The sequence below is a fragment of the Botrytis deweyae genome, assembly GCF_014898535.1.
Source record: "Botrytis deweyae strain B1 chromosome Unknown BDEW_017, whole genome shotgun sequence".
In the NCBI taxonomy this organism is placed as follows: domain Eukaryota; kingdom Fungi; phylum Ascomycota; class Leotiomycetes; order Helotiales; family Sclerotiniaceae; genus Botrytis; species Botrytis deweyae.
Genome location: NW_024066224.1, coordinates 45,905 through 68,944, shown reverse-complemented (window position 1 = coordinate 68,944; position 23,040 = coordinate 45,905). Strand labels below are relative to the sequence as shown.

At 43.6% G+C, this 23,040-nt stretch overlaps 4 protein-coding genes across 4 annotated transcripts; 3 read left to right on the top strand and 1 right to left on the bottom strand.

Moving 5' to 3' along the window:
- Window positions 1-4,318: 4,318 nt before the first annotated feature.
- Window positions 4,319-10,292, top strand: EAE98_007274 (uncharacterized protein; the record flags this gene model as incomplete). The annotated part of the gene is made up of 2 exons (XM_038954897.1): window positions 4,319-4,831; window positions 4,884-10,292. 2 exons carry the CDS (start codon window positions 4,319-4,321, stop codon window positions 10,290-10,292), a joined length of 5,922 nt encoding a protein of 1,973 aa, XP_038808547.1.
- Window positions 10,293-11,404: 1,112 nt separating this feature from the next.
- On the bottom strand, window positions 11,405-13,178 carry EAE98_007273 (uncharacterized protein; the record flags this gene model as incomplete). The annotated part of the gene is made up of 2 exons (XM_038954896.1): window positions 11,405-12,492; window positions 12,554-13,178. 2 exons carry the CDS (start codon window positions 13,176-13,178, stop codon window positions 11,405-11,407), a joined length of 1,713 nt encoding a protein of 570 aa, XP_038808546.1.
- A 3,859-nt stretch (window positions 13,179-17,037) lies between these two features.
- Window positions 17,038-18,806, top strand: EAE98_007272 (uncharacterized protein; the record flags this gene model as incomplete). Its single annotated transcript, XM_038954895.1, has 4 exons — window positions 17,038-17,286; window positions 17,339-17,454; window positions 17,519-18,132; window positions 18,196-18,806. 4 exons carry the CDS (start codon window positions 17,038-17,040, stop codon window positions 18,804-18,806), a joined length of 1,590 nt encoding a protein of 529 aa, XP_038808545.1.
- Window positions 18,807-21,037: 2,231 nt separating this feature from the next.
- On the top strand, window positions 21,038-22,611 carry EAE98_007271 (uncharacterized protein; the record flags this gene model as incomplete). Its single annotated transcript, XM_038954894.1, has 3 exons — window positions 21,038-21,125; window positions 21,213-21,668; window positions 21,743-22,611. The coding sequence occupies 3 exons, from the start codon at window positions 21,038-21,040 to the stop codon at window positions 22,609-22,611; spliced, it is 1,413 nt and encodes a 470-aa protein (XP_038808544.1).
- Between the last annotated feature and the right edge of the window lie 429 nt (window positions 22,612-23,040).

The window sequence follows — 23,040 nt, the reverse complement described above, 5'->3', positions numbered from 1 at the left end:
AGACACTTGAGACATTGTACTACTCATGCGTTGGGCCCTTGAGCCCTCAAAATTCAATTCGGACAGATTGCATGCAGAATATCGAGGAAAAGCAGCGAATGAATAGTAAGCATGCCAAAAACAGAGTTTGAAACATATATGTTGTCAAACGGTGAGTTTTTCATGCATCACCGTCCCCTCGTCCTTTCCTCCACATTCCATCCACAAATCACCTAGACCTTCACCCTCAACGCATTGGCACTTCCTAAGTCTGACGCACGTGACTCAACGATCTTCATGGCTATCACCACGAGACCAATTTTCGTGGGACTGTCGTACCCCACATAAGATCTTACCGGCCGGGAAACAGTGAGCATGTTCCCCGGTTCGTTGGGTTTGTGATGTTATTAATTGATTTTGATCCAAGTGCGTGGGATGGATTTTGGGGCTTGGAACGCGTGGGTTTCCAGGGTTTGGAAAAGTGGAAAGGGGAGAGACAGTTAAAAGAGGAAAAAGCTAAATGTGAATGGGCAAGAGAGGTGAAGATACTCGTACACTAATAAAACAGCAACCAAAAATGCGGAAAGCTAAAAGAGAGGAGTAGACGAAAATCAACACTAGCACTGGCATTAGCTATAGAATATCGCGCAAAAGTAGTTAGAGCAAAACTTAGCCACGGAAGTATCGGTATCGCTATAAGGTGCGAACTGTGCATGGAGTGAAGAACCGTTTGGATGTGCGCGAACAATTGAATCAAAGCCGCGAACTCAAATTCCGATATTCTAGACTCAAGAACCTCGTTGCTCGTATGCGTATATGCGTATACCGGTATGCAAACTCCCACAAGACCCTTAGAAGATCATTCTCGAAAACTACTCAATGTAGATTGATCCCCAACAAAAATCCAGAAGCACTTGCATAACCTTCCACTGACTAGATCTCAACCACCCGAGCCACCCTCTGTGTTATACGTAGTGATGATGGTGATGTTGATGGCTTAGGTAGCGCATGCATCTAAAGTGATCTGATTGACCAGCTGACTGTTATTTCTCACTAGCTCTGGTAAGTTTTGGCTTCTTTGAATTTAGTCTGGGGTCTTGAGTGTACAACTTCTTAGTTCCCGTTCAGAGCTCGAGTGGCTAGTTGCTAGGGAGTCGTATAGATTAGTTGCGGCTTGCTCTAGGGTAAAGGGTAATATGTAGTGCTCGGTTCCAAGATTTCTGGGCGGAAGGAGGTTATGTTGGTTGGATTGGCGTTGCGAGTGAAGGGTGGTAATTGGTAAGTGAGTGAGGGGAGGTAAAGTAAGCTTTGATTGAAAGTGTGTGGGATGATGATGTTTATCTTGAAGACGGTAGTGATGTGGTGACCTTTGGACAAGCATAAAGAAATAAATTTTCAAATATATGACATGGACTTGAGATGGGTACTCCGTAAGTTGTGGGTAAAGATTGTTGCTGGGCGAGCTCTCGGTTGCTATTCTTTGGAATTTGGCGATTGTTAGACAGGGGTTCCGGGGTTGGGGGTTGTCAGAAGCTTGATCAGGAAATGCAACGAGATGCTACTGAACCCTCGGGATGGATTTGTTTATAATTTACCGTAAACGTGAATAAAGGTAAGCAGGGTTTGGTAAGTACTTGAGTATAGTCGAATGAAATGTTTTGATAGTGACAAGGTAGGACAGCAACTCGAATCCAACTCTGTGCCAGTGTTTATATGCAGAGCAGAGAGAAAAAAGTGGAAAAGGGTAGAATGTCTAATGTTTCTAAATATCTCCAGCTAGTACAAATATCTTGGGTCAGGTCACCTAATTCACAATCGAACTAATTTGGTTAACATTACCATACGTTTCGGTAAAGTGGTGCGAGTGGCATTCATGATGCCCCTCGTCCAATCCACGGACCTGGCCGGAGTCGTAAAGGGATCGAAGAATCAATCATGTTATGACCAGCATGCAGATCTCGAAAAGGATATGGAAATCGCAGATGACGAAGAAAAAGTTTCAAAATGGGTCGAGAAATAACGTTGTGATACGGCAATGTAATTTGGATAATAAGTGGATGGATATATGCGAGGTTGCAACCAACTCGTCTTTTTTCCCTTTCAGGGATCTAATGAGCAAGATACCGGTATGCAAATGGATAGATGATTTCCTTGGGGGCGAATTGGCTTTTGAGGATTGAACGATTGAACTGTGGTTATGTATGTGATACTTCGTGTGTGTGGGAGAGCGCCAAGTGAGAAGTTGTGGTCGAGGTTGATGGGGGTCATGGTTCGGTTGTGATGGAGGGAGGGGCGAGCTTAATGAGATATGTATTCTCGACGTGGTTATATGTTTAACGATGAGTTTGGCATATCGGGTGTAGAATTGCCAAGTGGTGAAAATGTTTCATTTTTTTGGTTCGTTGTGTAAGTTTGACAGTTGAACGGTGAAAAGAGGGGGAAAGAAAGCAAGAGTGGTGACGATGAGTTGTGGCTGGAAAGCACTTCAAGGGCTGACAGCGAGGTAGGTGAGTGAGTGAATTTGTGCGTGTGATGGAAGAAGTCAAACCTTATTGTCGCTTTGACGTAGCATCGAGACTCAAACACTTTAACTAGAGTGAGGGGAAACAGTCTAGAACAATTAGTTGATAATGGTGAACAGTAGTATATCTTCAAGTTTTATGTACTGTTAACGAGGAGAAGGTATGGGTAGGTAGGTGATGGGGGCTTTGTGAGGTTCTTCGAATTCCACTTCATGTCATCTTACATACACGTCTTCTGCTCGTTACTCCTGCAACAGGAATGCCAACGGATAGTACGAGTAGAACCCTTTTGACTCAAGAATCATCCATAGGTGGTAAGAATACATGCTATGTCCACTCCGAATTCCCCAAACTCAATATTGTAAGATCTTAGCTATTTATATAAATATCCACATCGACATCTAGGGTGAAATGACAAGCCCAGCTATTTCATTTCCTTATATCTACCAACCATATCTATGAATATACGATTGTACGAAGACTAACCTCAATGCCAGATACTAATAAATACTAATTATCAAATACCAAATGCCAAATGCCAAATACCAAATACCGGAACCGATGAACCTTCTCGCTCACCCCATAGTACAGAGCTGCATTGCCCTTTTGTCCTGGTCTCGGTAGCTAGAATTCACCAGCTCAGCTCAACTCAATCCAATTCAATTCAATCCCGTTCAATGTTCAATGTTCTTTGTCTAAACTTGGGTATTAATTGGATTTGTTGTCCTTCGTGATATATTTTCTTCAATCCAATTGGTTACTTCCCCTCACCTGAGATCTTATGGGTACCGGTATCCATATCATATCATATCATATCATATCGTAAAACGGAGCAGGTAATCAAGCAAATCAGATCAGATCTACGAGCATTTTTGACACAAGGGTTCAGGAGTCAGGACAAGTCAATATTCTATAGAGGACCTACTAGTGAAGGGGAGATAAATTATAATACCTAGGTCCCTAGGTCGTCTCAAACCCTTGCTCTCAAAAGAAATAAGGGCACGAAGAAAAGAAGAAGGAAAGAAAAGGAAAAAAACATTCGATTCTCATACTCACTCGTTGACTCACTCCCGAATTATACAATTAAATCAATTGGGTGGTATCACGATAACCCAACTCTCACACATTCCTGTGTTGTTGTTTTTCCTCACTTGGACAAAGTCGATTCAAAGCGTTGCAACCAACACCACCTGGGCAGTCTGTACCATAATAAGCAAATAAGCAAATACCTACCTAGTAAGCAAGCGACCTTCCAATGCTCTTCAATTACCTATGAGAGAGAAAGAGAAAAAAGTTAAAAAAAACGGCATCTCAACCTCAGGTTTTCCCGCTTCAAATCACACTCACTCCATACATCCATATACATACCTACCTACGCTACGATATCACTCTCACACCAAAACTCAAACGGATTAGTTCTGCCGTAGTAGGATACCTAGCATCAACCCAGACCACGCCAGATAAATTTATCCCCCCCCCCCCCAAACTACAACCTCTAAACCGTTTTCAAAAAATACTTCCATCAAATCCTTTTCTCCCCTAAAAATTTATAGAAAGAGACATCAATATCAACTGTTATGATGTCTTCTTTCAATATTGATTGCTAGCTAGGTTCATTCCTCGCGGTCGAGTCGACTGAACGCTTTTTCCCCTCCACGATACGAAAGCCTGCGAAGACACGATAACACCCGATCTCAACCAACGAAGACGCGTACAACATCAATGAAGTGGATTGAAAGTCCAAGGGCACCATTCAATAGTCAATGTTGACGCAAAGGATTGATTCTTAGGAATCCTCAATTTATAAACTATTCAAGATGGAGGGAGATCAGAATCAGGCAATGTTAGCACCACCTGCCGTGTCGCATCTGCGTGCAGAGGCCGGTATGATGGAACGATCACTCAGTGCGGATATTCGAGAAGAGAGAGAAGATCTCAGACAAGCAGCAGAAGAAACTCTCAACGTCATCATGGATCTAAGTATGGATGGCACAATAAATTGGGTCAGCCCCTCATGGTCAGATGTTATTGGCACAACTTTGGATTCTGTTCAAGGGAAACCAATCGCCAACATCTTGATTGGAGACAACGACCGGAGTGTATTCACGGATACTCTGGAGGAAATGAAGAAAGATGATTCTCGCAGTTACATTATAAGATTCGCCATTGAGCTGGGTCCGGCTTCAAGGTTATTACCACTAGAAAATCTAGAGCATGTCAAAGAAGGCGAAGGCGAAGGTGCAGCGATATCGCAACCGGGACCTGCTACAATTGATCTAGAGGGACAAGGTATCATGGTACACGATCGAGGATCCGAAGCAGGCAGTCATGTAGGTTCTTGCCATGATCTTTGATCGGAAATGGACAGCTAATATTATGCAGACAATGTGGATGATCAGACCTTGGATAGCGCCACGAGAAATTCAAATAGATCTCGCCCCAGTTATAGTCGAATCTTTAGGTACTGGAGCACAAGTTCTTGCGAAATATCTCACTACCGTTGCAGAACATGGTCTGGATGACCCAGAAAATCATGCCCCGCCATTACCACTTCTTTGCCGAATCTGCGAACGTCAAATCCCTCCTTGGTGGTTCGAAAAACACACCGAGTTGTGCCTCCAAGAACACAAAGCTGAGATGGAAGTACAAATGTGTCAGGATAATTTGACGGAACATCGTCATGCTATTGTTAGAGTTTTGGATGCGTTAGAAGCTCGTCAAGCTCGGCCGAGTGCGGGAGAACAACCTGTGATGCCGACTCCACCTCAGGCTGAATACAAAGGATTACCGATTGGTGCCAACTCAACTACTTCTTCTGGTACAGCTTCTCCAGGGACACCCACATCGGGTAGATCTCGATCGAGGTCTACATCAGGATTTGGTCATGCAAGAGGACGATCCTTCGCTCAAAGGCGACCTCATGCTCGAATCGTCGAATTATTATTGGACCTTTGTGATACAGCCATGGAAATCAACACACCCGCGATCAAAGAACCATCCCCTCAAGCTCCTGGAGAGTTTCGTACACAATCTCCTCAATCGGAATCCCGCATATCTCAAGTTATCCAATGGCAATCACCAAGTTTGAACGCTGTAGATCAAGAAGGCTTATCGATGCTTTGTGCGGATAGTGAAGCCGTTGCGCGTGCAAAGGTTGAAGCTGTCATTCGTCATCGAAGAATTATCGAATATTCAGAACGCATCCGTATGGAATTTTCGGCAATTGTACAAGATTGTATAGACGAGGCTATCAACAAAGCTGCCCGACTTGCAGCTGGTCAACTCAGTGATTCGACAGAGGAACCCGAAGAAACAACACCGGCTAATGAAGAGGGATTTTTTGCAGGTTCTTTTGACGGACCACATGGACCCTCATCACTGGCAGCAGCACTTCGAGCTGCTGAGCTTGGGACGAGCATGGTACATGAAGGTCGGCAATTATCATCTGCTGCCATTTCCTCTACCAGATCTAGCAGTCCTAAAGAATGTCCAACCCCTCGTTCACACCAAGGCGCTTTGAGTAGCATATTAGGACAATCCCGGGAAGCAAGAAGGGAATCAATCTTTTTCGAAAGTGATACGGGTGCGGAGAGTGATGGTAGCGTCAGATCATCATCGGTCATGGGGCGTCCGCCAAGAACGGAATCGCCAGTTTCAGAATTCGGAGATCTGCGTCGACATGCAAGTTCCCGACAACAAAACAGGCGAAGCATGGTTCTCGGTACTGGCACACTTTCACCCCGAAGACAAGAGTCTCCCGTTCGGATGCCACCTCCATCATCCCCATTGAGAATTTCCAAACCCCGCATCTTGCCGATCGCCCACGAGGGTATTGTTTCTCCAACTGCATCGCCGATGCTTCCCGGAAGCGAGTTCAGCTCGCCCGCATTAGTTCCGTCACACCATCGACGTCAGTCTTCGGCTGCTGGATCAGACCCACGCCCACCACCATCGCCCCGATTAAATTCTGTTAGCGCTCCACAAGCACGTGCCGTACCACCATCGATCAAAGATTTCGAGATCATCAAACCTATTAGCAAGGGAGCCTTTGGCAGTGTTTATCTATCGAAGAAGAAGTCAACTGGTGATTACTACGCTATCAAGGTACTTAAAAAGGCCGACATGGTTGCCAAGAACCAAGTCACAAATGTTAAGGCTGAACGTGCTATCATGATGTGGCAAGGTGAGAGCGATTTTGTCGCGAAGCTCTATTGGACATTTTCTAGCAAAGACTATCTATATCTAGTGATGGAATATCTCAATGGTGGCGATTGCGCATCTCTCATCAAAGTTCTCGGAGGTCTTTCGGAAGATTGGGCGAAGAAATACCTTGGTGAGGTAATCCTTGGCGTTGAACATCTTCACAGTCGTGGCATTGTACATCGTGATTTGAAACCTGACAATCTTCTTATTGATCAAAAGGGTCATCTCAAATTGACCGATTTCGGTCTGTCTAGAATGGGCTTGATTGGACGTCAAAAGCGTGTATTGAGCAGCGTAGCGAATGAGTCTGCTCCAGATCTGCTGAAACAAGGTCCTTTTGCCCGAGCTACCTCCATGAGTTCCTCTCGTGCCTCATCATTCGATTATCAGGGCCATCATTCACCCGGTTCAACACCTCAAATGACCCCAGATGTTGGTGGTAGCTTAGGGACACCCTCGTACTTCAATTTGAGTCGTGAAAATACCATCAACAAGGATGCCCGACGAAAGTCTGGCCATAGGAGTGACAGCGGCGGCAGTGATGCATTAACTTCTATGTTCAACCAATTTTCTTTGAACGAGTCCCAAAACCAACAAGCGCTCAATCAAAGAAGAACACCCATTGAAGAATTGAGCGAGAACGAGGCTGCTGGATCACCAGACTTGTGCCTTCAACCAATTACGAGCCACAGTTCTGATGCTAGGCACAGTACGCCACCACAAACTAGTACAGGTATGATGCCGCCTCCAATGGCTCTTTTCGATCCTGATGATAGTAATCGTCGGTTTGTTGGTACACCTGATTATCTTGCTCCCGAAACTGTAAATGGGCTTGGTCAAGATGAAGTAAGTGATTGGTGGTCTGTAGGATGTATTATGTTTGAATTCATTTATGGCTATCCACCTTTCCATGCCGGCACACCGGATGAAGTTTTCGAAAACATCTTGGCTCGCCGAATTTCATGGCCGGATGAAGGTGACTACGATGTCTCAGATGAGGCTAAGGATCTCATGAATAAGCTTTTATGCTCAGACCCGCAGAAACGACTTGGGGCCAACAAAGAAGAGAAGTTTCCTACTGGAGGCGATGAAATCCGAAGCCACCCTTGGTTTGAAGGCACTCAGTGGGACAAATTACTCGAAGACGATGCACAATTTGTTCCCGCTCCGGAGAATCCCGAGGATACCGAGTATTTTGATGCGAGAGGAGCCACTCTGCAATCTTTTGCGGAAGAGATGGAAGATCAAGCATCTACTCAGCATCCCACACCTGGTGCCGAATATCCCGAACGCCCTCATGATGCTTTATCTCGAGTTCGGAGTCAAGTCAATAACGTCAAACGAGGTTTGATGCCATTACACATCCCACCCCACGTCCGAGATATGAAGAGCAGGCGACTGAGCGAACCTGTAATAGCAGATGACTTTGGCAATTTTACTTTCAAAAACTTACCAGTTCTAGAAAAGGCAAACAAAGATGTCATTCAAAAACTACGACAGGAAGCCATGTCGGCCACAAGCAAGCCAGTTGTCAGTCCTGGCGGTGCTAACAGTGTAGTCACATCCCCAGCTGCATTAGATGGAAACCCTGTATTGCCAATGCCAATGCCAATTCAAAGAACCTTGTCAAATGCTAAAGCTACTGCTCGACCTTCGTCTCCTTCTGGATTTAGTCAAGCAGATGCTTCTCCAAGTAGGGCTTCACAACCTTCATCACCGTTACTTGTCTCATTTATTGCAGGGCAGAATAATGAAGCTAGACGTAAAACTTCGAGCAATTCCTCGAGCTTATCACAGCAATCGAGCAACAACCTTGCACCACCTGCTAGTTTTATGGATGGGCCTAGAACATCGCCTGGGCTTCATAAGACCACGAGTTCTGCCGCTTCATCGCCTATTAAGATACGTGGGTCTGCACCTCCACCACTTTCATTATCATCGCCAGCAAAACCACCTGCCACCCCCCGACAAGGTAGTGGTACCTCATCATCATCTAGAGCTCGCTCGCAAACAGTTGGATCACAAGAAGGAAGCCCTTTACCAGGCGAGTTCTTATCCCATCGCAAGCGACGAAGTCAAGTATTCGATATGTCACCTTCTTCTTCAGACAATGAAGGAGAAAAGGCTAATGCATTACTTCGCGTTCAACGTCGCCGTCAAAGCTCAAGGCGGATGTCCCAGATTACCTTATCTGATGGTCCTGCTTTTAGACCTTTGGATGTGCTTATCTGCGAAGATCACCCAGTATCACGAATGGTAATGGAGAAATTGTTGGAGAAATTACGTTGTCGCACAGTTACGGTGTCAAATGGTGCTGATGCATTGAGATATGCCGTCAGTGATATTAAATTCGATATTATCATGATGGAATTCAAATTACCTCAACTCAATGGTGCAGATGTGGCTCGAATGATTCGCGAAACAAAGAATGCCAATTCTCAAACTCCCATAGTTGCCATCACTGGATACCTGAAAGAACTTCAAGCACCTCATCAATTCGATGCTTTAATTGAAAAGCCACCGACAGCGTCGAAGCTCACCGAAGTCCTTTGTAGATTATGTCAATGGAAAGAGCCTATATCAAGTTTGAACTTCTCTCCGGCATATCCTCCACCGTCTGGTCTACGCCAGGAGAGCTTACGTCTTGAAGACAGCCCTACTTCTGCTTCGTCTGGTTTTGCACATATGCCAGCTGGTAGTTTTAGAGGTTCAAGTCGCGAAGATTCTATCAGCTCGAGTCTTTTCGAGGATACCGAGGCTTTTCCAACTGATGATCTTCCTGTTGTCATTAATAGGAGGCCTACAGGCGATTGGGATGAGACTGGACTTGGTATCAGTAACGAAGTTGACATGATTGAAGATAATGAATTACCTAAACTTCCGCCACCCAACCTTCTTCCAAGCAGCCCTTCTCCAGTGCGATTAGAACACCGTCGAAATCTTTCTCGCCAACGATCATCTGAAAAAATGAAGGCGAAACGGGAAATTTTGGAGAAGAACCGCCATGAATGTGCAGAATCTGGTGATGATGAGGATGAAGTTTTGGGTGATGTTGCTGTAAGAGAAAAGACCAGTCCAAAGGCTACCACTTCTCCAAAAACACATCGTGGCTCTAAGCTTGGTACAGAAATGATGCGTACGAACAGTCGTGGTAGTGTTGTGTCTGGGACTGAAATGTTGAGTTCTGACTCAATTGAGCCTCCACCTACCGTCACTGAAGAAGCGATTACTTCATCACCAACGTCAGAAATTCCCCCAGCATCCGAGATTTCTGAGGCCACTTCAACACCTCCAGGTAAATCTCAGGGCACCGGCGATAAAGAGGTTGATTTATTTAAAACGCCAAAACAATCACAGTCGCAATTCTCATTTATAGATGAAGAACATACTCCTCGGCCTACTTCAAAGTCATCACAAACAGTTATCGATGGTGATTTCCTTCCTACGCCTCGACCTACTTCAAAGTCATCACAAACAGTTATCGATGGTGATTTCCTTCCTACGCCTCGACCTACTTCAAAGTCTTCGAAAATGGGTGAAAACGACGATTATCTTAATGTGGGTAAAAGTTTAAAGAGAGATCGGTAAACCTTATGTGGTAACTTCTACTGCAAACACAACTCAGCTTAAACAAATATTTTCTTTTCAATGTCATATTATTTGCCTTCACCAGGCACATTACACCTCTAACAGACTTTTTTCTTTGTTCACTTTGTTAATTTTATTCGAAGCGTACGAGCTTCTCCTTTTTGCCTCTTTGGACTCGACATGCCGTAGTCTACATTAACTGAACTTCATGACTCAAGCGTGGCGTTTGGGAATGGGTTGGGTGGGAGATTATGCATATCATAGGGCGTTTTTTTTTGTATTTTTGGCACTCTTTGATCAAATATGAATGGGCTCGACTTTCACAGAGCAGATCGGATTGTGGGTTGATTGATGTTTCTTTTGTTAAGGATGAGGGGGATGGATGGTTGGGGAATTGGGGGATAGGGAGAAATTCAAATGTTCACGCGGTTAAGTGGTCAATATCTTTTCATTTGACGAGAAGAATGAGATAAATTGCTGCCACTGTTACATCTGCTTGGGACGTCAATAGCTGCTGACAAGGAAGATTTTGTAGATTTGTTGGGTTTTGGAAGAGGGTCGGTGTGAGGAGACGGAAGGGGAGTGTATCGATGACTGAATACATCGATTGGCGATGTAGACTGGGAATTTTACTTTAACATAGCCACACATAAGACACGAGGAATACATATGAGCATTGGCATTAACAACCACTAATGAGCTTTGTTAAGCCTGAATATCATTATTTGCTTTGAGGAATACGAAATTTAATGGTTGGTAACAGCGTAGAGGATGATTTAATATTGTCGTTTCTACCGAAGAGGTAATACAGATAGTTTCTTAGGTAATAAGCATTAAATAGCATTGGTGGCAGAAATTGTATGAGATATAGGTAGGGTACGAGAAGATTGCATGATTAGTGGAGCTTGTTTACTAATACAATCATATTTCTCTAAACCCCTCTACCATAGTTTATGACACACCCTATGTCATTTATGTATTAGATACCATCCTAGAGTGTTCATCAATACAAAACCCGCTTCGAAGTTATATTCCCCCTATACTCATAGATAGTTCAAAGCAGCCCACCTCCCATTAAAACCTCTAAACTAGCCCACATACCAATCCTCCATCTAAGCACCACCCATAGCTGCGCTCATGAAAAGCTTCTCCCTCTTCATCAACAAACTCAACACTACAGTCAACGCTCCCGCCGTAATAACCATAGCATAAGTCTTGCTCATACTCTCCACAATCGCCTGAATGACCTCCTTTTGCTGCATCTCTGTCAAATTCTTCACAAACTCACTACCCGCCCCCGCAATCGCCTGCTGAATTTCCGCAGCCGGCAAATCAGGCAGAATAGCTTGGATCTTCTCCTGACTTCCATTTAGGAAGACGGAATTGGCAATCGCGAGAGCGATAGTCACACCGCCTACTTGTGCACAGGTGATGAAGCCGACGGCGGACGAAACGAGTTCTTCGGCAACAACGGCTTGGGCCACGGAGAAGGAGGCTTGAGCGAATAAACCGACGCCGAAACCGATAAGGATGGTGAAGCCGTAGATTTTGGCAATAGAGGTATCGGGGGTGACGTCAGCGAACATGAGGGCTCCGCCGGTGAGGACGAAGACTCCACCTGCAGTGTACCATGGCATGTAGTAACCGTATGCGGAAAGGATGGCACCGTTGGATATGACGGCAAAGATCATCAGGATGATGAATGGCAGAAGACGTACGCCTGCTTCGAGAGCCGAGTCGTTACGGGTGAATTGGAAGAAGATTGGAATCATATAAATAGGGATGAAGATGGCGGTTCCTCCAGCAGATGTCATGGCGAAAAGAATAAGCATTGTTCTGCTCTTCAAAAATTCAATAGGGAAGATTCTGCGGCTGGTCGTGGTGAAGATGGTAAAGACTTGTTGAATGCTGAAGATAATAAACAAGATACCTGAGCAGACGAATAAACCGATGATCTTCCCAGAGTTCCAGGGGTAAGTCACACCGCCGAATGAGACGGCCATGACACCAGAGACAAAGGCTCCAATAATAAGTATGCCACCGAGGTAATCAACCTCTTTTGCGCGATGGAGGAGTGGAACACCCGGGCGGGGATCATAATTTGGTAGGAGGAAAAGGTAGACTGGAGCGCAAGCTGCGCCAATGCAAAGATTAATGTAAAAAGCCCAACGCCATCCTGCAGAGGAATCTGTGAATGCACCTTTGATATTGTTAGTACACTTTCCTCGTATCAGTCAATGAAAGGATGAGCATGAACCTACCTCCAATAATCGGACCAATTACAGTGCCTAAACCCCAAGTCATTCCAGTACCTCCAATATAAAGCGGTCTCTCATGGATAGTTGTAGAAGCAGCAAGTAGTGTCATAACACCCACATACGCACCACTACCGCCGAATCCACAAAGTGCCCGTCCAACAATTAGAGCAGGCATATTGGGAGCACCACCGCACAACGCAGAGCCAGCCTCGAAGATAATAATCGAAAAGATATATGTCCATTTCGCATTGAACTGACCAAAGATCTTTCCCCATACTAGATTTGTACTAGCTGCGCCAATAAGAAAGCCCACACTAAGCCACGAAAGTTTACTAACATCATTGAAGGTAACGACGATATCAGCTTGGACAACTGCCACAATGGTGTTATCGAGAGCGAAGAGAAAAGAGGATGAGAGTATTGCGGCAACCACCAGGGCCCACCTCCAACCTGTAATCTCTCGTACTGGAGGAGCATCCTCGGTTTGTTCAACTTGTGCTTTCTCTTGATCGATCTCCGAGATGGATGCCATTTCAGAGGAGATGCCAGTTTGGTTGGGTGGAACGTTTAGAGACTTTTCTGAAGCAGCAGAAGAGTCTGCAAGTTTCTCTGATGTAAGATCCGACATTGTTTGAATCTGAGCGTGTTAGTCCAATACATCTTGATATTTCTAGCAATGAAACATAACTCACCTTTCAGTTAAAGAGTTAAAGAGACCTTCTGAAACTATGTTGATAACCACCTACCATACAGCTCAAACCTTCAACATGGAGATGGTCACACAATATATAAAATTTCAAGGAGAGTCGTGAGGCATGCTTAATCTTGGGAGACAAGGGTCGGACAATGAAGAAAGAAATACTTGACTGTGCTTCATAAGCCGTGAGATTCATGAGAAAAGCTTTGCCGTTTTAGTCGGCATGACTCTTAACTTCAAGTGAGAGTTCTAAGAAGCGTCTACTCAGCGTCAATATCAATGTTCTTTTCTCCATAATAGTTCTGAAATTGAGCCAGTTGCCATCCAAACATGGGATTAATCGTCGTAGAGGATCAAGGGTTAATGCATAGTGCTTACACTGGAAGCGACAGACCCGCAAGGCCATGGCTATTGACCTACGATGAGCTAGGGGGGAACACAATCAATATCAAGTTACCAATTGACCCAACTGATCGGACTCCATAGACTGGAAATAGTCCGCGCGGAAGAAATATTAGGCCGGAGGTGATACCGGATTTAAGAACAAACACCAGAAGTGGAGGAATTAAAAGATATCTGATCGGATTTTGGGCTATATCCGAAATGCGGAGGAATTCGGCGGGAGGATTGAACAAAAAGAAAGTAATAATTAAGCAAAGCTGGAATAAAAAAGATGCTTTCTCAGCAGGCAGCGGCTACGTGTCTAATTTTGGCTGAAGAAATATCACTTTTGCATTTACGATACAACTTCCATCACTAGAGGCAATTTCGCTGGAGCCGAGTAGGGCTGACATTCATATCAGGACCAGATCCACAAAAGATAACTCCATGAAAGTCTCCTTGGCACGTGTGTGAGCGATATCGTCTTTTATTCATACTTCCAATAGCTGTGATACACATTTTCATCTGTGGCACTATTCTTGATCGAAGATCCGTACAATGTCTAGTAAGAGTTCTAGCCCCTGCTCACCGCACATGTAACGCTTTTCCGGCTAAAATATAAGATTATTCACCTTTTCATACCCTAGTTTATTTACTATAATAAAAGATGAAATTAAAAATTATTTTATAAAAAGATTTAAAATTATTGAAATTACTCGAAAAAATATACTATTTATTTTTAAATATTTTTATAATAGTGTTTTAAAGGGTTAAAGTTGAAAATTCGAAAAAATTCGAAAAATTCGCTTATTTTGTATGGGAAAAGCGTTACAAGTTGAAAATTCGGAACTTTTTCAATTAAAAGCTTATATAACTTTTCAACAAAAATGATTAAAAATAAATTAGAAATTTTTATATATAGAAAATAAATCAGATTATCTATTAGCAACTTATTTCAATTTAATTTCAAGAATTGTATTAATTATATAATATTTTAGTTTATATAGCAAAACATGAATTTTGCAGGGATTATGTCACAAAACATCACGGTGTGCGGTGAGTATGTTCGATAACTCTTACATGACCTCGATTCTTCTGCCGGCACCTTGATTCATCGTCATTGCTAATAGTTTCAAACAATCAGGCGCCAGACTTTAGCATGATCGAATTTCCCAATAACTGTACCAGCAACTTTGTACGTAGTTGATACGTGTGTTGACTCCACGCATTGTTGCTGACTGTGTAGATAGATTTCTGCGGCTCGTTGTGAAAGTATGTGGGGGATGGGTGGGATCATCTCATTATCAGCGAAAGAGGGCTGAAATGGGGGGGGGGGGGAGATTGTGTGTTGCCTTGGTAAATAACCAGAGAAACGAACCCAATAGCTTTCAAGATTGCATTACAGCATTTCAAACATGGAGAAAATAACGTGAAATGGGCATCAGACTCTCCACTAGAAGGGCTAGATTGCTCAAGATTCTTTAGATATGACCCTTCGTGCGGAATTCCGCAGCTAATTAGATTATCGCTACCATGCAATTGGACCTTCATACGCCAAGTTTGTAGGGATTCATTGGCCATTGACGCTGGGAAGGAAAATGTACGTGTTATCATCTTAAAAATCACGTCAGCACTATCAAAAATGACGGATCCTTTTGTTAAACTCAAATCCAGTCTGTTATTCCCTGACTTGAACCTCTTAGCTACGACATTGATCTGCCATTGATATGCCGATTTAATAAATTTCGAACGTTCCTGGAATTTGTAATTCATTCGATGCCAAAATCCAGCCCAGATGTGAATCAACGCGTCCATTATTTCCTTATCGCCCTCCTAAACAGCCAACTGTGCTGGAATCTCATACTTCTTTTGAGATATTTTGCTTCTACGAGAATGTGAGCCATTCTTTGTAGTAAGGCGAATGTCTGAACGTCGAGGGTCTGAAGGCGTTGGGTATTTTCAATCACATCTGCCTTGTACTACCCCCACATTGTCCCGGATCCCCTTACACACACATCAAGTCCTGCACTTGCGTAGAAACCCTCGACTTTCAGTTGTATATTTTGTACTCCTAATAGCAGTTCTGGTATAATTCCAGCGTTGTGAGGAAAAATAAGTGAGAAGGACGTTCTGCAGATCGAAAAATGGGTGGCTTTTCTAAATGAGCCGCTTCGAAGACTCAGAACTCAAGTCCGGCATGGCGATTGACATCATGTCGGCGTATTTCTCTACCGCCAGGCCAAATGATAATGTGCTAATATTGAGCGTTGAGGCCGTCGTTTGATAACAGGAGGATACGGGTGAAACCGCTTGATCGAATATTCGTTCTCCATTTGGACTGCCGTAAAAGCGTAGCAAAGCCCTTCTGAGGCCGAACCAATACTAGCGATGAACGATTGAGGTCCTAGATCGCATGCCTTTGTCTTTTCGCGATTAAATTTTTGGGCTGTCGCCCCTTAAGCTTCCGCTCATAGAGCTCTTTGTAATTAGCTTCAATTTATACTATGAGCATTCACCTAGGGTAATGTTCGTAGTAAATGATCATTGTCTTGCAATGGCAGACAGAAAAGCTGGGCATCATATTGTTGAATCATAGCTTGTTTGTGAAAGCAATTGTTTGTTGATGGAAAGGTACCTACCCAGTCCAGTAATACCTGAACGAGCTGAGGTAAAGTCTCCAAGGTGGGGTGGATAAAATAATCACGTGGCTTCTTATCGATTTAACATCCCAGGTGCCGGTAGTTCTAGACAGATGATGAAATACCTATTAATAAAGTTCAACGTTCAAAGCTTATCATCTGCCGATGATATCCAAATGTAACCTTCCCTTTTGACCTTGTTATGATGGAGATTATTTCCTCTTTGGTAGAATTCTCAAATCTTTTCTCCAATTGTGTTCAATGTCCCCAAAGCCCGATGTTTTCCCCTCATTTCATATCTCTTGCCCCTCCCCATTGATGAAGAAGAACTGATAAGAAATGATAAGATATGATCCAAGAAGCATATACTATCATCGTATTATCAAACTGTATCGAACATCTTCAAACATGAGGGGCTTGAGAGGGGAAAGAGTGATGATAACACTTCCATTCATAGTCAATTTTGTGGACTAGTGATGATCATCAGATAGCATAGACCTCATACGTGCATGGCCTACTTTGATGTCGTCCAGTATTTGTACTACAGCTCCATCACGGTGATGTCTGTAACCTCTTCATTTCTTCGTTATTCGTTCAATCAAATTATCACCATACATCACACTTCTTTTTGCCGACTGCATCTTTCACTCTCCGACACCATCGCCAATCAAACATTTCTTTCGTTTGTTTATCACTAGTAATATTTGATCTCTTCTTTACTTGGGACAGTCGAAGTGTGAGTGACTACCATTAAAGTTATCATCTACACTATGGCGGACCCAATCGATGAGAAACATCAGTCTACCGACTCTGATGATATCAAAAAGAAGTCACAAGACTTAGAGCGAAATGTTACCTTGGGTGAAGGAGAATTGCAAGATCCCATGTTCAAGCATGCTGATCCCAATGACGGCGATGAAGCGCTTGAAGCTTTTGCTGGACATGACGGTGAAGTTATTGTCATGACGCCAGAGATGGAAAAGGCATTGTTGAGAAAAATTGATTGGAATTTGATGCCGGTATGTCTCTTATCGAATACTTCCCATCGGAGTACTTATCATACATTCGCAGATGCTCTGTGTTGTGTATGGGCTCAACTATCTCGACAAAACCACACTTTCCTATGCGAGCATTATGGGGATGAAAACCTCGCTGGATCTTAAGGGTGACAATTATCAATGGCTAGGGTAAGAACTTTCTTAGTTCGGGTTTAATCGCTTTGAGAAATTTGTTGATTGATCCATTGTACAGATCAATGTTCTACATCGGCTATTTGGTCTGGGAGTATCCCACCAATCTTCTATTGCAGAGATTGCCACTCGCTAAATGGTCATCATTCAACATTATAGCTTGGGGTGGGACCTTGTGTTGCATGGCCGCGACAAGCAATTTTGCGGGTGCCGTCGCTGTGCGCTTCTTTCTGGGAGTCTTCGAGGCTGCCGTGACTCCTGGTTTTACCCTTTTTACATCCCAGTGGTATACGCAAAGAGAGCAAGGCCTACGAACTGGAATATGGTTCAGTTTCAATGGTTTCGCTCAAATATTTGGTGGTCTCGTCGCTTACGGCATCTCAGTTGGTGTTAAAAAACACGGATCAACCATTGCTTCATGGAAGATTGTTTTCTTGGCCATTGGTCTGTTGACAGTAACTATCGGTTGCATATTTCTATACTTCATGCCGGACAATCAATTGAATGCCAAATTCCTCACTCCGCAAGAGAGACTTATGGCTGTTGAGCGTATTAGAAAGAACCAACAAGGGGTGGGCAATAAACACTTCAAAATGTATCAATTGAAGGAAGCTCTTGCCGATCCGGTAACTTGGGCGTTCGTATTTTATGGATTAGTAGCAGATATTCCTAATGGTAAGAAGGATCTCAACGTTGAATGCCGTTCGGTTACGGTCAATTGAAACTGACAAAATGCAGGTGGAATTTCCAACTTTTTTTCCCAGCTCATCGTTTCATTTGGCTACACTCCCGACGAATCACTTCTTTATGGAACTCCGGGTGGTGCTGTCGAAGTTATAGCCCTCATTGCATGTGGTTATCTTGGAGATAAATATGGACACAGACTTCTGATCTCCATATCTGGTCTCTTGATAGCGATGCTAGGCATGATACTCATAGTTGCCCTCCCTTTATCCAACGACAGTGGTCGTTTGGCGGGCTACTACCTAATACAAGCCTCACCAACGCCGTTCACTGCACTTCTCTCCATGATATCGAGTAACGTCGCAGGTTACACCAAGAAAACAACAGTCGCAGCTCTGTATTTAGTTGCTTATTGCATAGGGAACATAATCGGCCCCCAGGTATTCAGACCAGCAGACGCGCCACGGTATAAACCAGCGGAAATAACCATCATTGTATGTTATGGAGTGTGTGCCCTGGATGTGGCTTTCATTTCTTGGTACTACAACAGGATGAACAAGAAGAACGAAGCGATCAGAGCCGCGCCAGGTTACAAAAAGCTAGATAAACAAGAGTTTCTTGATTTGACGGACAAGGAAAATCACGAGTTTGTCTATGCCCTATAATTCTATTAAGGTCATGATGCCCTTGAATTCATATTCAGTGCATAGACTTTCAGCTCCAGTCTCATTTCATTCTTCTATTGCTTGATATCTTTGGAGACGTATCGGGGAAGAAAGATAGAGCGTATACTTAATCAGAAAGAGCAAAGACAGAAGGCCAATTTCAATAGGCTGAAGGAAAGCTACGACTTAGTGCAACCTACCATATCAATTGGCATTGGTCACTGCTTATGTTGGGAAAATTCATAGGAGTTAGACAACACACAAACTATACCAGTGTACCATACCCGTGCGTGCATCTGCCAAGAATCACCTCCTCGTCCGATTTTAAGCTTTTATGCCAGCATAATTGTACCTCGGGGCTTCACCATATTAACGAGAACAGCCGTTAAGATACAATGGAATGTTACCATTCATTGCATAGAATCTCGAATCGGGCACAATAATTTTCGCTCAAAGTGGGAAAAGGTTGTTAGCATTAGATACTCATGTTGACGAATTAGCATCAAGATAATGTTGCAGCCTGTGTTTCGGTGTAACCCCATAGAGATTATAGGATCTGTGAAAGTCGCATGAGTCTGAGTAGTATTGGATCCTAGGTGGAAATCATCAATAAATTTTGCAAAAGGAATCCGGGTCTATTCTTCCATCTGGGCACTTGGTAGGTTTTTCATATCACGCGGCGTTTTGGTTTGGGATTGGGATGACTGCATCGAGAAGGAAGATATTCACAAATACTGGGCACTGAAATAGATCGAATCATCTAATGGACTTGGATAGGGGAAGAATAACCACACTAGGAAAGTCCTAACGAAAGAATTTCACTTGATTCTTTCACTGTGGCCCCGGCGAGCCGTAGGTTCAATTCACATAGAAAATTGAAGACCTAGAGACATGCAAATGTTCAATGTTGTACAATCTTTTCCAAATTCAACACAGGCTAGAACTCCAAAATGTTCTAAAAGTGTGGAGAAATGAACCACTGGCCCGGTACAACGCGATCAACCACTGTTTCTTTGAAATATGGAACGAAATGCTTTATGTCGCGTACAGGGAAATGATCCATGTAACCATGTGTTTAAGCTCCAATTGAGCATCACCTCAACACTGATGCCGAAACCATTCCTCTTTCAAACAATTTCTCCGAAGCTTTAATTCTGGCATTCCCAAAAGAATTTTCCGCTCAAACAGTCTTTCAGATGCAATTGGACCGCATACGACAACATCTTGTTTCTCGTGTCTTCTTCAAGAGACATTCGTACCTGGAGTATGATTTTCTGATGCCAAGTCGAACCAGTGGCTTCGAACAGGATACCTGAAAAGGCGTCGTTAATTCAAGCCTCAATCAACTAGTTTTGGGGTTGGTAGGACCTGGAAGCGGACTATGCTTGTTTGGCGCAGTATCAATCATGCCTTTTTGGTGGATTTGGACAGGGGGGTGGATATCATCCAATCAAAGTTCTCCAATTGATCGGGCATCTCGTTTGGATAATATATCTACGAGGTACAAACCCTACTCGTCTGCATTTTACTCCTGTAGGCCGGCGAAGTGGTAGTTGGCCCCCGGAAATTTCTTAAAAAATGTCGGATAATTAGGTCTATAGAGAGGAGGATTTCAGCAGTCATTGGCATGCAACTGCTTTGTGCAACTTACCAGTTTCCGGCATTTTACTGTCTTTGAAAGGATCAATGACTAGGAGGGGTAATTGTAATCCACTAAATCTAGAATTTGCTAAATGCATCCCCATGCTCGTCCAGACTTTCGGGCAGGATGGTCTGTCGGAATATTTACCAGGCACTTCACCCTTTACCATTCCTGTCACTTTCTGAGTATCTTTGCTAGATCGTTTCGAGATTTCCCCGGTAGATACACTTCGAAACCCCAGCACATACATATTCAAAAGCTGGATGCCTACCCCATGCCTGTAGGCCGAAAGTAAAACGCATAACACACATCTCGTTTGATTTATTGATATGCAAATCATGGATACCTGTATGATGTATCTTTTTTCTAGTAATCTAAGGCTGGTGGTAGTTCTTTCATCTAAGTTTTCGTGTCCTTCGACTCCAGACTTTTCCCTCGTCATTAATGAACGACTATTTCAGCCTCAACCAGCAACTAAAATGCATTTTCAAGACAAAGTGCATCGTAAGACATTGGGGATGTGACGATTTTGAGTTTGGTTTTCGTCAGTTAAGATTTGGTATTGGTACTGGAAAGGAGAGAAGAAGATATGCATCTTCCTCGATTCATTGCCGCAGCTCTGGTAGCAAGACAATCTGTGATGGTGTTGCCTTCATCATATTGTTCTCCTGACTGCCGTAAGTTTGATTTACTGTTATCAGATATTGTAAACAGATCAAGATAGCATTGGAGTAAAGGAGGTCACAAAGCTGATGATCATGCAGCGACATGCAGAATCGAAGCGTTGGCATTCAATAGCACGACGTCTTGTGCAGAAAACTCAAAATTTATCAACAGCTGTGGAAACTGTCAAACTTGCGTGCTGACCTATTCAATTGAAAATCCGGACGTCAATACCGATCAACAAGAGATAATACCTCTCATCTCCACGCAATTGAATAAATGTCTCCATACCCCAGGGGAAGGGGAGATACAACAGTACGCATTGCAAGTTTCAAATTTAACAGCTTTGTATTCGCGAATAGTTGGCACTGGGTCTTCCACGACTTCTGGAGCGACGGCAACAAAGACGAGTTCTTCGACTACGACTGGACTAGTTACATTGGTGACAACGCCTGTTAGTAGTTGGTCTGGGAGTTTAATGAGTGATTCGGGGGATTGGACAACCGTTTTGAGTACAGCTACTTGGGCAAGTGCTTATTTTAGTGCGCTCTCTGAAGGTATAGAACTCTACTCTCTTTCTTTAATCTTAAGTCATCTTGATAAATGTATCTTACTCTAATTCTAAAAACAGCATCGATATCTGCCATGAAAGCATCCTCGTATTCCAGGGCCTCCATAACCTCTATTTCATCGACTCCAACCTCAGATTCCATATCAACATCAATTCCTACCCCAACTCCAGCCACGAACTCCGAAACCAACACTACTCTCAATTCCACTATTCCTCAGACAAATGCCAGCACCACGGCCCCTTTAAACAAGACTTGGATAATAGGCCCCGTAATTGGCTCACTTCTCGGCATGTCTACCGTGTTCATAGTAATATTTTTCACTCGTCGCAAACAACATCGCGAATTTCTCTTTCAACAACATCTTCTCCGCTCACGCCATATCCCAATCAATATAGAACCCTATAAAAAGTTCGGCGGTCTTCATAGCCCGGCAAGTACGAGCAGTCATAATAGTTATGGTGATGGATATTTGGGAACCGGAGGAAAAGCGCAATTACACGGAGAGAGTATGGAGATGAGAGAGTTGCAAGGGAGAGAAGTAATGGCGCCCGTGGAATTACCGGCTAGGGAACCGGTGGGGAGTGAACTGTTGACACCGATTGGGAAGAATTTCAGGAGGAAGAGGAAAAGGGAAGCGAGTCCTGTGTCGCCATTGGTTTCAACGGGACTTGAGGATTTAGGCGAACAAAAACATGAAAAGGAGGAGACGGATGTAGGGACTCTTAGTATACCGCGGATAATTTTACCAAAAGGAAATGCCAATGAAGTAAGAGACGAAGGGGAGGAAAGCGATGAAGACGAAATAGTCGAGGAAGTCGAATGGCCATTGCCATTGAGTCCTTTACAAGCATTGTTCAAAAAGACAGAGATGAGGGATGGGAAGGCAGACGCTGATGAGGTACGGCATGAGACTTATTACCATCCCTGAATAAGGCTTGAGGTGAACTACCGACAGCATGAATGAAATAAAATCAGAGTCTCATGAGGAGCGAACTGCGGCTCAAAGCAGGCGCCACATGAAATTCAGATCTCTCTTGGTCCTGGGTCCCGCCGATGAGTCCTGAATCATTCGATCCAACAAAGATTTAAAATCGGAGGGAAGGATCACAGCATGAAGAATGTTAATTGCTGGTCATCTCAAATGCGCGAAAATCTCAATATCAAAGATTTATACATACCGAATCTCAAAATGTTCGATCATCCCGAAACAGGCTTCAGAACATAACAAAATGGACCTTTACACACGAATCGGCTTGAAGCAAGTTCACATGCCATATACTTATATCATGTGACATACCAACTAGATACAACACTTCCACTAATACCAATACCCAATTGCATAGACGCTTGCAAATAA